This window comes from Eumetopias jubatus, unplaced genomic scaffold (genome assembly GCF_037043125.1).
Source record: "Eumetopias jubatus isolate StellerSeaLion01/CBP00866 unplaced genomic scaffold, mEumJub1_p1.0 scaffold_15, whole genome shotgun sequence".
NCBI classification, from domain to species: Eukaryota; Metazoa; Chordata; class Mammalia; order Carnivora; family Otariidae; genus Eumetopias; species Eumetopias jubatus.
The window spans coordinates 56,548,142-56,562,904 of record NW_028274821.1 but is presented as its reverse complement, the minus strand read 5'-3'; the positions used below and the strand labels follow the sequence as shown (position 1 = coordinate 56,562,904).

The 14,763-nt window shown below is 45.0% G+C and overlaps 1 protein-coding gene across 2 annotated transcripts in view; it reads right to left on the bottom strand.

Moving 5' to 3' along the window:
• Positions 1-14,763, bottom strand: part of ACO1 (aconitase 1) — a 52,743-nt gene that overhangs the window by 8,766 nt on the left and 29,214 nt on the right. For both annotated transcript variants that reach the window (XM_028115150.2, XM_028115151.2), the window contains exons 7-17: positions 14,594-14,733; positions 12,611-12,782; positions 11,912-12,012; positions 10,631-10,747; positions 9,360-9,519; positions 7,909-8,044; positions 7,191-7,275; positions 6,279-6,435; positions 4,977-5,101; positions 2,866-2,970; positions 2,017-2,159 (exon numbers count right to left, since the gene is read on the bottom strand). In XM_028115150.2, coding sequence (XP_027970951.2) covers positions 2,017-2,159; positions 2,866-2,970; positions 4,977-5,101; positions 6,279-6,435; positions 7,191-7,275; positions 7,909-8,044; positions 9,360-9,519; positions 10,631-10,747; positions 11,912-12,012; positions 12,611-12,782; positions 14,594-14,733 — 1,441 coding nt within the window. The remainder of the gene's footprint in view (positions 1-2,016; positions 2,160-2,865; positions 2,971-4,976; positions 5,102-6,278; positions 6,436-7,190; positions 7,276-7,908; positions 8,045-9,359; positions 9,520-10,630; positions 10,748-11,911; positions 12,013-12,610; positions 12,783-14,593; positions 14,734-14,763) is intronic.

Below are 14,763 nucleotides of genomic sequence, written 5' to 3'. Positions count from 1 at the left end.
TAAACTACCTGGAAGGGGGTATAAATTTGTCCCCAAGTCATCAAGAACTCAATGTATTGGGCAGACACACAACTGGCAACATGATTTACATTTCTCATAAGATAAAAATCAGAGTAGTGCCAAAGAGACAGAACAGCTCTTCCTGGTCTTGAAATCAAGGAAAAATCTTGTCTGCGGGCTCCAGTTAAAGGCCACTTTGTGATAGCAGGAACATCTTACAATTAACACAGCGGCCAGCTCACCGAGCTGTTTCTTAAAATGCTAGGATGTATGCGTGAGTGGTAATCTGATCTCACGGTGAGATGTGATCTGAAGATTGAGAGTTTAGGCTTCAGGAGCAGGTGAGCATGTCTATAAACTCCTGAAATTATATCCAGAATGTTGGGGATACGTGCACTTTTCTGGGAAGGTATGATATTTCTTTTCATTCAATTCCCTATACAGTCCATGTCTCCAAAGTGTCAACAATCAGCAATCAAAAAAATCACTGCTTGTTTCCTTAGTTTCTTTCTCCAGCCTCAACCTCTTTGTTTCGCTGTTTGCTGGTGAATCCTTTTCTCCCATTCATTCATTCATTCATTCATTCAACAACTCTTTATTGAGCCCCAGCTATGTGCCAAGAGCTGTTCTCAGGGCTTGAGGTAGATCACGGAACGACACAGATGAAGATCCCTGCCTTTGCAGGGCTTACATTCTAAAAGGTGGAGACAAAGAAATAATCAAAATAAGAAAATGAGTATCTTACACAAGTGTTACTAGATTGTGGTTAATAACTGAGGGGGGGGGAAAGTAGATTAAGGTGAGGAGAACAGGAGTCCAGTGGGGGTGACCTCATGGAGGAAGACTTGAACTGGCAAGGGAGTTAGCCAGACAGCTATTCTGGGGAAGAGCATCCAAGAGGAAAAAACAGCCCGCTCAACCAAAGGCTCTCAGGCATAAGGGTATTTGGCCTTGCCTGGAACATTCAACAAATGAGGCTGCCACCGGTGTAGCCAGAGCGGCGTGGGGGAGGGGGAAGAGCAGGGATTCGCCGACCCCTCTCGAATATCACCTGCCCTTCTCCGCTCGATGACTCCCACTCAAAGTACAATCATATCCCTTTAGAATCTTACCATATGCGTCTGTGTGTAAGAAGTCCCTGTACATTTAATACAGTAGTTGCCCCATGTTAAAAAAAATCTTGAGATGGACTCCTGTGCATCCCCTGCTCCAGAGGTGGGCTAGCTTCTGAAACTTCCAGCACTCCTATCTCTGGGGAACGTGGAATACTTTTGCTCTGAACACGACTGTCCCATAGGATGCACCAGGAGGAGGCAGGGACTGAGTGGGGCTCAGTAGGGCGGGGAGGCATGAAGAAAACACCTCAGCCACCAGGAAAGCGAGATGGGGCCAAGGCCGTTTTCTTCTCCCACTGACAAAAAAAAAAAGGAAAGAAGGAAAGAAAGAACGAAAAAGGTGTTGGATTTTGTTCTTAGATTAGCTCTGGGCCCATCCCTGAAGACACTGATTCGGGAGGTGCAGACGGGAGCCAGGAATGTTGATCTCCCCAGATGATTCTCATGGAAAGTCAGATCTGGGACGGACTCCGATCACTCTTGGCGTATTAGCGGACAGTAGGTAATACTGGGAGAGTACCCATTGAAGTCAGTCTGTGACTGAAGGATCGGCCGATGAATGTGGCAGCGGCAAATCTGTAGTCAGTCACTACGTGTCTCAGGCAGGAGGCGGCATCGCAGGGCAAGGGACACCCCTGCCGAGTGCGCCGCAGGCTGAGAGCAGAGCCTGGACTCTAATGGGGGCACTTGCGCAGAAGGAAGATCCCCTCTGCTGGGGTTTCCTTGCTGACAAATCTCCCAAGGAAGCTGGGAAGCAGTAAACAGATAGGGTGACTGGTTTTCAAGCCTCAGGGTTCACTGAAAAATCAGTCTGATTGAAAAGAGAACATGTGAAAAGAAATACTGGCCTCATTCACTCCATTTCTGCCTTTTAGTCTTTCTTCCCCTCACTCACACTTACCCTCTGTTAGTTAAGTACCGAGCAGCAGGGCTGTTTCTTGCAATATTTCCAGCCGGAGAGATGTGGTCCGTTGTTACGGAATCCCCCAAGTTTAACAGCACGTAGGCATCCACTATAGATTTAGGGGGCTGGATATCCAAAGTCTAGCAAAAAACACAGCAAGTTAGTGCTGGCTCAGGTTTTCTCCAGCAAGTCACCAGGGAGTCTGAACAGTTTCCACAATGCACCGTGGACCCAAACCGGATGACAGCTGTACATCGCTGCACAGAAAATTCTAGGTTTTTTGGTTTTATCAGGGGTGCTTAGAAAAGTAAGGTGAATTTACTCAAAACATTTACATCCCACCCCTGAAGGGAGGCAAAGTATTGAGACTATTCCCTCAAAAGCAATAGCGATACAGCTGCAAATGACCTTCTCTGTCTCCACATCCAGGGAACTCAGATGCTGAGGACAACCAGAATCCTGACTTCCACTCCCCCCTTCCCACCCAGGAGAGCACAGACTCCTTGATCGTCAGTTATATGTAAGATTTCCCTTATTTTTTTGAGTATAAGGTTTAAATATAGCAGGCCCGGGGATGTTGTGCGGGGACAGTCGATCCCTCAGACTTTTCTATGTCCAGGTGGTACAGGATGGCCAGGGTGTCTCCACACAGCCACACAGAACCCCTGGACAGAGACACTGTAGGCCCATTAGAACCAAACACCCCAGCTTCTCAGTATTGTCTGCTCGGGTTTGTAAAGGTTTCAGTGGAATGAGTAGTCAAATCAAGGACAGAGGGTAATCAAGTAGATTCTATAAGGAAAGAAACATTTTGAAAAACTTATTTTGTTAAAAATAAAATCATACCAGGTTTTCAAAGAACGGTGGTGACTTAATGTATGTAGATTTGGGATTCCAGCAATATAGCTTGTCCGATGGGGCTGCTAAGGCATTCCAGCTTTCATTCACGGTCTTACAAACAAAAAGATAAAAGAAAGAAAAGCAAATCTAATCACATTCCACTCTAAGGAAAGTTTGACATGCAAGAAGAAACTATATATTCTAAGAGTACAATAAAAACCATTCTTAGTGTAAGACCCTCCAGGTACGCCAAGTGAAACAGTCAGACAAAGACAGATACCATGACTTCCTTGATATGTGGAATCTCAAAAACAAAACGAACAAACAAAGCAGAAACAGATCCATAAACACAGAGAACTAACTGATGGTTGCCAGAGGGGAGGGGAGGTGCGAGGATGGGCAAAAAGGGGTACAGGGGAGGGGGAGGTACAGACTTCCAGTTACGGAATGAGTAAGTCACGGGGATGAAAGGTACAGTGTAGGGAATTCAGTCAATGCTATTGTAACAGAGTTGAACGGTGACAGATGGTAGCTACACCTGGGTGATGCACAGTTGTCCGATCACTACGCTGTCCACCTGAAACCAATGTAACATTGTGTGTCAACTATACTTCAGTAACACCAAAACCAAAACAGTTCTGATTCTAGTCACACACAAGAGCTCCTTTACACTAAGACAATCTCATGCCCAATGACTTAAAAATACATATACACTGTGATAGGCAGCCTTGAAGATGGCCCCAAGGACCTACCCCCCACCTCCCTGGCATGCACACCCTTAAGCAGTCACCTTCTGCTGAGTGTGGGCTGAACCTAGTGACTCATTTCAAAGATCAGGTTATAAAGAGACTGCCTTCTGTCTCTCTCACCCTTTCCTGCTTGCTCTGATGGAAGCCAGGACCATGCTGTGAGCTGTGAAGAGACCCCCGAGCAAGGCAATGAGGGAGGCCTCTAGCGAACTGTCAGCAGGGAACTGAGGCCCTCAGTCTGAAAGCCTATAAGGCGTATTATCCTGCCAACAACCATACAAATGGCCTTGGAAGTGATCCTCCCCCAGCTGAGCCTTCAGATGAGCTGCAGCACCAAAGGACACCTTGGTTGGAGCCTGAAGGCAGAGGCACCCAGGTAAGCCACACATGGATTTCTGAACCACAGGAACCATGAGATAATAAATGGTGTTTCTAAGTTTTGGGATAATTTGTTGTACAGCAATAGATAACTAATCCATACACATAATATAACTTAGAAAACAATAATTCAGATAGTACCAAAGGGGAAATTATTTACTCTCTGAAGACTGGCGGAAGTAGACGTCCAGGTCATGTGGACACTGGATAGCAAATGACCGCTGCTATGCATTAAAGTCAGCTTGAACTGTCTCCACAGGGCCATGACCCCGGCCTTTGGAGAAATGCATTTAACCCAACGCCCAACAAGCTTGCTCCGACCACTTCCTGATGAGCAACTTGTGGGAGGGCATGGTGCATGAATCTATCCCCATTTGACCCTCTTCCCCAGAGAGTCTGCTCTCTTATTTCAAACCCAAGCCCCAGTCAGCATTCCTTGGGTCAGCCTAACACAGATGGCAGAGAAAGGAATAACATCTAAGGGTCTCAGAAAATGATACTGAGCCCCCCCCCACATTTTCTCTCTATTTGTCAAATGCTCAGAAAGGTTGGTTTATTTATTTATTTATTTATTTATTTATTTATTTATTTATTTCAATAGTTTGGTGCTCTCTCCTCAGTGGCTTTTTAAGCATCCAAATAGTTCTGAGAGGTATATCCAACCAATGAACTCTACCTCAGTGACACTTGGGGCTGGGGCGGGGGGGGGGGGGTGCTGGCTAGGAATCACACACAACCTAAGGCCTCTCTTTTTGAGGCTGCTGCCAAATCTGGGAACCTTGTCCAGATCTGGGAACATCTGGGGAATGTAGAGTGTGTAAAAATGTAAGTCACAGGAGAAAATGACCGAGAACCACTTCCTTGGTTATCTGAAGAAAGAAATGTGACTTTCTCTAGTTTCCACCGCCATCAGCCTCGGGGTTTGCAGAGATGCCACAAAGGAACGGCTATCCCCTGGAAGAATGAGGGCAGAGCGGGTGGGGACCTCACCTCTATCTTCTGGTAGACCTCCTTAAACATGCCAGGGATCACGTACTGACGCTCCACCGCCTGGATCTCGTCTCTGGTTGGCCAGATGTCTTTCAGAAATACCTGTTGTCCCTTTGCATTGACCCCTGAGGAAAACAGGTTTATTAAGGAGAAGAACTGCATTTAATCCCCCATTTTCATGATCCCATCCAGTCAAATCCCGTTCTCTGTGGTAGAAATGTTCTGTGAAGTCCATGCAAACACTGTGTAGTGAAGCATGAATTGCTGGCGCCGTGGGATGTGGGTTAGGCTCCTGACAGCCTCTCGTCACAATGTTTTCGGCACCCAGTCAATACGTAATCTTGCTTCATGTGTGCTTCGGCTTAAAAACACCTTACCTAGTACATCCTGCTGATGCGTTAATGCCGAAGTCCCAGCCAACAGCACTACAACTCATGCCTGAACAAAGTCTGCCTCCCACAAGGCACCCCACAGCCTTTCTGGGCTTCCGTGCGCTAGGCAGCACTTGGGCACTACGCTTGGGGGCTATTTTAAAAAGTGAAATCACCAAAACCACAAAAATGTGGAAAGACATGGCACTACACAGAGCACGAACAGGATATGTATTTACAGTGTGAGAGCTGAGGGGAGAAGCAGAGCCCTGCCTCGTTTGGCTGCAGCTGAGAACGCACACGTTGAGTGACACAAAGCCTGTACCCCTCTGTGCGTGTCTGCAAATGACCATGGAGGCAAGACGAGTCTTGATTTGGGGGTTAAACTACATTTTAGTGAAGAGGCAAATCTGCAAATATCGAATCCACACATAATGGGATCAACTATAGCTCTAGTGGGGCTTTCCTAAAAGTGAATTGAAGGGGCGCTGTGTCATAGTATTGAATCTACTGAGAACGGACTGAGGAGGACACAGCAAGACCTCCAGAGGGAAGGAAACAAAGCATCATTTCTCCAGATTTGGGGAAGTTGAACTATCTGGGATGTGTTCCTACAGAGGATACGTTAAAACAGTGCCTCGCATTAGATAAAAGCAGGAGCTAGAAAGAGAAGAACTGGGGAAGAAGCCAGAATAGCATGCTCTCTCTGACTTTGCAGATTAATTTCCTTTTGTCGTCCCTTGTCCTTGGTTGCTTCTAGTCTGTTCCAGTTCTGTCTTCGCCATGTATGGGGGAGAAAAGAAAAGACTCTCCTCACCTTTGTTAGTTCTAGTAATCGTTATTTATTAAGGAAGGTGGTCACTTTTCCTCCAGTGATATTTTCAAATTCACCGGAAAACAAACAAGGGCAGCCACACAAACGACATCTTACCCAGTGGCTCTTTCTCAAAGTTGATCCTGACAGTCCCAGCAATTGCATAGGCTATCACCAAGGGTGGAGAGGCTAAATAGTTGGCCCGGGTATTGGGGTGGACTCGACCTTCAAAATTCCTGTTCCCAGAGAGTACTCCGACAGCGACCAGGTCTCCCTGAGTCCGGCAAGAGAAAGATCAGGTCACAACGGAGAAGGGGCCCAGGCTTCTTGTCTTAGACCACCTGCTGAACTCTCCCATCACGGGGGGAGTTCTTTAACCTCCCTTTCAACCTGGTCCTCTGCCTGCAGGGAGAAGAGCACACATGGGTGTCCCTGGGGAGACACTCTGGGTCAAAGGACACCGAGAGACATGGTTTCTGCTCCCGAGGAAATCCCAGGTGTGTCAGAAGGCAGCATCCTGGTGACTTCGCCACCCGGGGCCTGAGAACAGTTGAAAGCTAAAGGAAGCCACTCTGACCTCCATCGGTTCTGTAATTCAGGCAAACCAAATCGTGCTTCTCAACGCTACAGAATTTGCGGCCAAAAATCAAGGCCATGCAGTGTAGTTTTGATTCCACTGTTTGCGTGGAGATGTGTCTGACTTGGAGCCAGGTTTCCGGTGACCAGGCACACAGAGGCCTGGAGCTGTCTGTAGTGCAAGAGCCCGTGTGTGCCAGGCACTGCTACAAGTCCTTCACGTCCATCTCCGTGCTCACAACTCTGTGAAACAGGTCCTATCATCGCCAATTTACAGCTGGGAAAACTGAGGCACAAGGTAGACCGCTAGTCAGGTTAGCTTGACTCCAGAGACTGTATGTCTAAACACATTCCCTGCTGCCCTGGGCCTTCCTGAGGCGACCAGCCTTCTGGGCACACATCATATGAAAAGAGCCAACAGCTCCGAAGCCCCACAGGCTCCTCGGCCATTACCTGCGTGATGGCTTCGACCACAGGTTCAGGTAAGGGCCCGCTGTTGCCGATGCAGGTCATGCAACCGTAGCCCACGACATCAAACCTAGGCGCAGGAAGAGAAGCAAGGTGGAGAGTGAGTCTCAATGAGCTGCTCTGCCGAGGACAGTTCTAGAGACCGCTGACTTAAAGAGACCGGCAGCACGTGGAATAATTGTAGTACTGTTCCTATAAAGCTTTCACTCTCAGGAGGGTTGTAAAAAAAACAATCCTTCTCATCCAAATTAGGAATAGTGTGGAAACTGGAGAAATTGTATTTGGTAACAAATGACTCATTTATGCCAAGGAATTAAAACATTTTTAGCCATGGTAAGTGATTATTTTCATACCAAACAGCAGCCTCTCAGTTGCCGAGTCAACGCTAGCCCATCGCATAACCTCCGTCAACTGAGAAAATGCACCCCGTCCTCCAGAAGGGTGCAGCACGACACCATAGCACAGGCTTGATTTCAGCCCTGCTTTGCCCTTCAAGGGCACCCTTGTCTGATGAACAATGAGCACAACCGTCCACAGGAGGGCCTGACTCTGTGGGGACGTAAGGGCTGAAGTCTCCTCACTGGCTGACAAGACTCATTAGATACCATCAGATGAGCTGATGTGTGTTACATGGTGACGCGGCGAGACACATGTGGAATGAAATACAACCCGAGCGCCGGTGTAAAAGAAAATTCCTCCTCACCCAAGCTGGGACAGGTACGGCATGACCCCACTCTCTCGCAGGTAGTAGGTGACCACACCACTTCCAGGAGACAGGCTGGTTTTGATGTAAGGCTTCACGTTCAGGCCAGCATTCACAGCTTTCTTGGCTAACAGTCCTGTGAAATGGTCAACACCAACACAGTGTGGGGTGGCTGTCCACTCTAGGTGCCAGGGCGGGTTCAGGAAAGAGACCGACCCCTCGGTCTGCGTCGCCCGCCACTGCCTGACAGAGCCCCCATTCGTGGTGCTTTCTGCTCTTTCTGCTGCCGAGCACCAACCAACAGCTCACTGGCCCAAAGTCATTTACACGGACGCAGTAAACTCAGAATTAGTCAAGGAAATGGAGAGAGATCGGCTTTTTTTTTTTCTCAAGAGATAAACTTAAAAACATTGAGGAATATATTATAGAATAAATTTTAACTTTTGGAGGGAAAGCAGTCTTTCTAATTACGTTTTATTTGGATGAAAATTATAATTGGTAGGGCCCTTTCTTAAAGGATATGAACTGTGTACTGGTTGGTGAGGAATGCAGTCAGTCTAGAGTAAAATTCTAGTCCCCAGGTATTCTTTTAAAGTAGAAAATCAAGAGCTCTAGGCCACTGGAATTTTGGCAGATACAGAGACTAGTACAGAAACACTGGGTGCTCTCTTAACAACGTATCATAGAATTTGGAAAGAAATGAGGAGTGGGGGTAAAAAGGCACAAAAAGCTATAGACAAGCTGGTGACTTGTCTTGAGGAAACTTGTTTGCTCCAGACAAGAAAAGCTTAGGGGTCAACAGATGAATTCTTGGACAAAGAAGGTTTTCCTTATGTACTTGGGCACTTTATAAAGAAAGAACTCTTCAATGATCTTTGGTCTGTGGACACAACAGGAACTCTTGGGAATGATAAAAAAAAAATATCTGGACACTAAAGAGACTTCTATTAATAAAACTCGGTATGTAAATATTAACTATTTGACCAGAACTGCGTAACAGCCAAGTAAGTTTTATCAGCCAGTGCCCCGTGCCCTAATTCAGATGCACTTACAATACTTCTAAGAGACTGAAGTCCAGTGTACAAAAAGGCCTATCAGGGGTTTTAAAGAGACTAATCTGTGATATGAAAACAGTTTTCTTTTTTTCTACAGTCTGACACAAGATTCTAAGCTTTACCAGAAATTCATCTTTTTTTTTTTTTTTTTTGCTTTCTTCTACTTATTTTCTGCTTTAATTCTAAAGATTAGTATGTATTAGGTATTCTACGTTACATACTTTGCTTTGAACACTCATTATTGTGTAAACACTTCTGGACCAATAAATCTCTGCATCTGGCAAAGACAAGGTTCGGGGAACTACACGTAGATTCAGGTAAGCCCCAGGGTTGTGTCTTGAGAGATTCTCACCCACATGTCCACATGACCACGGGGAGGAATTCAAATGCACTCACCTGCTCCTAACATCACAGACGGGTTACTGGTGTTTGTACAGCTAGTAATAGCAGCGATGACCACCGACCCATGAGTGAGGGTGAATTCGCTATTATTATAGATAAACGTCTTCTGGTCATTATGATGGTCCAGAGCAACCTGGAATCCTTTAAACCCTTGCTACGGGAAGAAAAAAAAAATGGAAGAAAAAAACCACAGTGAAATGGTCTCACTTTAGAAGGAAAAGCAATACCTTGGTAACTATAATTTTAAAAGCCAATTTTTAGCAAAATATAAACATCTCATCTGAAATGCTACAGAAAACTGAAAGTCCTCTTTATTGTTTTTAAACCTTTATAAAAGGCAGTCATAATTTCTGACTCTTCCTCTGCTTTGAAGTCCTATTAACAGTGACTTGCTTCTCATCTCAAAAATGGAAACGCTATAACTACAAATTTAGTTCCAAATTAGTCTAATTACACCCGATGACATTATTGTAGAGCTTCATGGATATGAACCAAGGCCACTGATTCTAACATGATGGAAACTTAGAAAAAGGTGTCCTTTTGGCCAGATTCAACTAATCATGGTCAATAAGGCAAATTAAGTACAGCTGAACATTTGGTGTCATGCTGGTGGCCCCAGGATAAAACTTATCAAGTATCTTAATCATCATTTGGGGAGATGTTCATCGAAAATCTGCATAAAAGATGCTAGGTACTTTGTGGAGTATAAAGGTGATTCTGACACACATCATCTACTCAAACATACAGTCCAATAAGGGAAATCAGACCTGCAAATAATATAAAGGACCAGCAATGTAAGTTCAAGAACATGGATGCCATCCAAGGGTTTCAGACCAAGTGTCATCAAGGTTCAAACGAGGGACCGATGACTTTCTATGAGATGTGAGGCCATGCTGTGGAGTCTGAGAGACACCGACATGCAGGGAGGGGGAGGGGCCATCCAGGTGGGTGGAGGAGGGGCATGAGCGAAAGTACAATGGCCAGGAAAGCTGGGGCAAGTCTAGTACACAGTGTGATGAGAGTTATAGGAAAAGCAGATGTGTGGGCTGAGTTGTGTTCACAGATGGTAAAGGGCTCTAAGGAAGCTGTGTGGCCCTCGGCTAACGGGAGAGGCACCGAGGACTTCAGGATGGAGAAGAAACGCCCTCAGCGTCAGGCTTCGGGAAGCTGCGGGGTGGTGGTGGAAAGCAGCGTGGGCTCTAAGACACGGGGCGCAGGGCTGGGTTGGGAGGGGGGACTTCCACCTGCCTCTCCCCGGCCCCTACCTTGGCTCCGAGGCAGTTCTCAAAGTCCTTTTTCATGTCGGTTACAGCGACTTTGTCCTGAGGCCTTTTTGGTCCACTGCAGCAAGGCACGACCGTTCTCAAATTTAATTCCACAACCTGTCCACCCAAAAGAGAAGGAACTCAAGAAGTGACATCGTACCTTCGGAGAAAAAAAACGCAAGCTGGGCCACAGAGCCGAAAACACCACAACCACAAAAACAAACTAAACCATCACATTCATAAACAAGGACTCAATGTTCTTTTTAATGCTTAAGGAATGAATTTCCAAAGATCAGGACGGGCATGTAAGTGGCGTGGGACAGGCAGGAAGCCTTGTCACCTCCCAGAAAGACCAGGGTGTGCACCCAGCTGCTGGCCAGCGTCTTCTATGCATCCGTCTTTGCAAAGCAGCTGATGCATCCTTTTTAATGGTGAGCTTAGTTTGAGATGGGTTTTCTACTAAGATGATACATAAACCATTGTCCTTTTTTCTAAAATGACTTGGTAGGATGCCGCCATTCAGGCATCAATGCCAGGCAACGGGCCTGGGTCTGATTGCATATTTCCGTCCCTCAAGTATACTATGAAACAAAACCAGGATCCCACATCTAGGTGACCCTCTGGGCTTGCCTGTCCAGAAAAATGTGGAATCAGTTTGCCCCCTAGAAAATGAATGAAGGTAAATCACTGGATAAACCGGAACTAATTGCCATGCTCTACCCCTATTTCTTTTTCTTCTGCAATGATGAGATGAGCCTTTAAACAGCCCTACTCCCTCTGGCGAAGCCATCTTCAAAGGTCTTCCACATTAGGGGAGTCAGTCAGTAGGTCAGAAATGGGGTGCCCACTCAACTTAATGGCCAGGAGAAAAGGAAGAAGTTATTTTATGTTTACAATCCCTTATCCTCTTAATTGTTTCAGTCTTTTAAAACCTTGTTCTTCTGTGATGACTTGGCGGTGACTTATTTCCTACAAGTACACCCCCTCAGAAAAAAACATACACAACTATGGGGCGCCTGGGTGGCTCAGTTGGTTAAGCGACTGCCTTCGGCTCAGATCATGATCCTGGGGTCCCACAATCGAGTCCCACATTGGGTTTCCTGCTCAGCAGGAAGTCTGCTTCTCCCTCTGACCCTCTTCCCTCTCTCATGCTCTCTATCTCTCATTCTCTCTCTCTCTCAAATAAATAAAATCTTTAAAAAACAAACAGACAAACAAACAAACAAAAAACATACACAACTAAAATCACTGCCTCCAGGAAAAGGAAACACTCTCTCATACCTGGGCAAAGTCTGGGTCTTGAGAGGGGTCACTGAAATCCCGAAACATTCCTACAGCTTGAAGATACTTTTTCATCTGCTTTACTTTTTCTTCATCACGACCTAAATGGGTATTTTAAGAAATAACAAGTAACAGAGGTTAAGATTTCCCGGTGAGACGAATGCCTCCACCAGCAATTACACAAGGAAGGTGCATTTCGCTTACACACACACCTCAAGTTTTGCTGATATTTCACCTTTCTGTCTAATATTCTGACTCTCTGGCTCATGCTGCTATTTACTGGGGATCATTCACTGATCTGGACTATTTTCTGAAGCAGATTCTGGTCCTACCTGTAAAAACTCCCCCTCTTTGGTCCTCATCCTCCATTCAGAGGACCTCAGGCTTAGCACATCGTCAGAGCACACCTTCATCACTAAGATCACTTGCTTCCCATCAAAGAACCAGTAGTAGAATACCAGCACAGACATCTAGGTTTCCAGAATACCTGAGCTCTTTCTACTGGCCACACCACGTCTATGTTATATTTCTGAAATCCCGACAACCATTTTGATTCCATAGAGAAAAGGAAAAAAAAAAAAAAAACAATAAATGTGACCATGTGCACTCCAAGGGGCAGAGGCAGAAGGCAGGGCTCTGATCCTCAGAGTTCCAGGAAGCCTGACCCAGGGCCTTCCGCTCTCACGGGTCTGCACTTACCCGTCTGCACCAGGTACTTGATGCTAACGTCATCAACCGGGAAGAAGGCAGCAGTTGCTCCATACTCTGGACACATGTTTGCAATTGTAGCTCGGTCAGCAATGGACAACTGGGGTACGCCTGGCCCGAAAAACTCCACAAATTTGCCCACTACCCCCACCTGGCGCAGGTGCTGAGCAGCAGAACAAGAAAAAAGCTTGAGACTCAACAGCCCATCTTTAAAATGCAGAGCTAGCACTTTGTAATTCTTACAAACTAGCCTGGTGAGTAAACATAAAAAATAAATTTTTTTATTTTTGATTACTTTTGATTTTTTTGATTTTTGATTTTTGATTACTTTTTGATATTTTGATTACTTTTGATTACTTTAACCCAACATATTTTTGATTACTTTAAAAAATAAAATTTAAGAAGTAATGTTAACTAAATATGGGGAATCTTGGATTGGATTGGATCCTGGAACAGAAAAGGGTCATTATTGAAAAAACTGGAGAAGTTTCTAGTTTAGTTAATAGTGTTGTACCAATGTTCTTAATTTTGATTAATATACCATGGTTACGTGGGATGTAAACATTTGCGGAAGTTGGGAGTTTTATCTGTAAATATCTGTATTTACACATAAAACTCTCCTGTAAATCTAAAACTATGTCAAAACAATTATTACAAAAAAAAAGGAAAGGAAAAGTAATGCCCAAAACACAGATAACATTAATAAAAGTTTTCCAAAGTGAGAAGGATTTTTTCTCTCTAATGAGATCACTGGAAGCGCCTAGAAGTGCTAAAAATTAAATAAATTCTTTCACCCTAAACAGTCTTGCACTAGTAAATAAGGAAGAGGGTATAACGAACAAATTTCCTGAACACAAGTAAAAGTTCATTGTAACCGAAAGATCTAGCCAGTCTGACTCCCATCTCTTTTCCAGACATGCCATCAGCCAGGGCTGGGGCCTCCGCGGCTCACCTGGCCCTGCACAAAGCCAATCTCACCCGCAGTGTGGACAGCGACACCGACAGGCTCTTCAGGTTACGGAGGCTTCCGCTAAATTCTATGGGCAAGTCCTACATCATTCTACATTTGAAGAACAATGCACAGACCTCTGTGATAAGCTACAGTATTCAAATAAATGCCATTCCAAATTCCATAGGGATTAAATCAAAGAGAAACATTTTTTGGACTTTAACAGGATAGTAGTTATCCCTAACACTCCAGGCCTCCTAACTTTACAACCAGAAAAAACTATGGTTGTGATAATAAAAAAATATCACTTTTCTAATAATCTTGCAAAATGAAACTGCTCTCCTTTTGCAGAGCAAGCAAATCACACACACACAAAGAAAAGATTATTTCTTGCAAAAGCTAAAGAAAAAGGAAAAAAAAAGTACTATTTCCAGCTTGGAGAAACATCTGTTACAATAATGTAACTTTGAATACAGAGAAGGGAATTTAAAAAGTCAGACATTAAAGTCATAGAAACAGTTTGTTATTTACACATAAAGAAGAACCATGTGGAAAAATGTAGTCAAAGTATAAACACGCTTGGGAATGAGTCTTACAACCTTGGGATAGCGCTTATTTCTAGGAATGCGGAGGATGGCCTTAGCCATAAATATTTCATTTTATTTCTTAAAAAACATACCCACAGGGAGAGCTCTGAAGCAAATGTGGCAAAATGTTACCATCTGTTAAGTCTAGGTGGTGGTGCATATGAATGCCATTTTAACTTCTGTGTATTTGAACTCTTTCACACTTTCAGAATATTTTTTTGAAGAAAAGGAACCATGCAGCCGAGGAAGAGTAAAATGGACATTAATTGTCTAAAACTTAACCACAGAACTCTCCCCTTATCTCATCTCTTTTTAATAATCATCAACATCCTATTTCCTAGAGCACATGGAAACCAAGAGGGACTCCATCGTGCATTTGCTCCCTGTCCTTTGTCCCAGAGACCATCCAAGACCACGGAAGAGGCAGCATATCGTTACCTTGGTAATGGTGAGCACGATGTCAGTGGACGTCACCAGAGGGTGGGGATTTCCCACCAGCTTGTAGCCAATCACCTGCGGAAGCACCATGCTGATGGGCTGGCCCAGCATGACCGCTTCTGCTTCGATTCCGCCCACTCCTGCAAGGAAGGCATGACGGAAGAACGCTT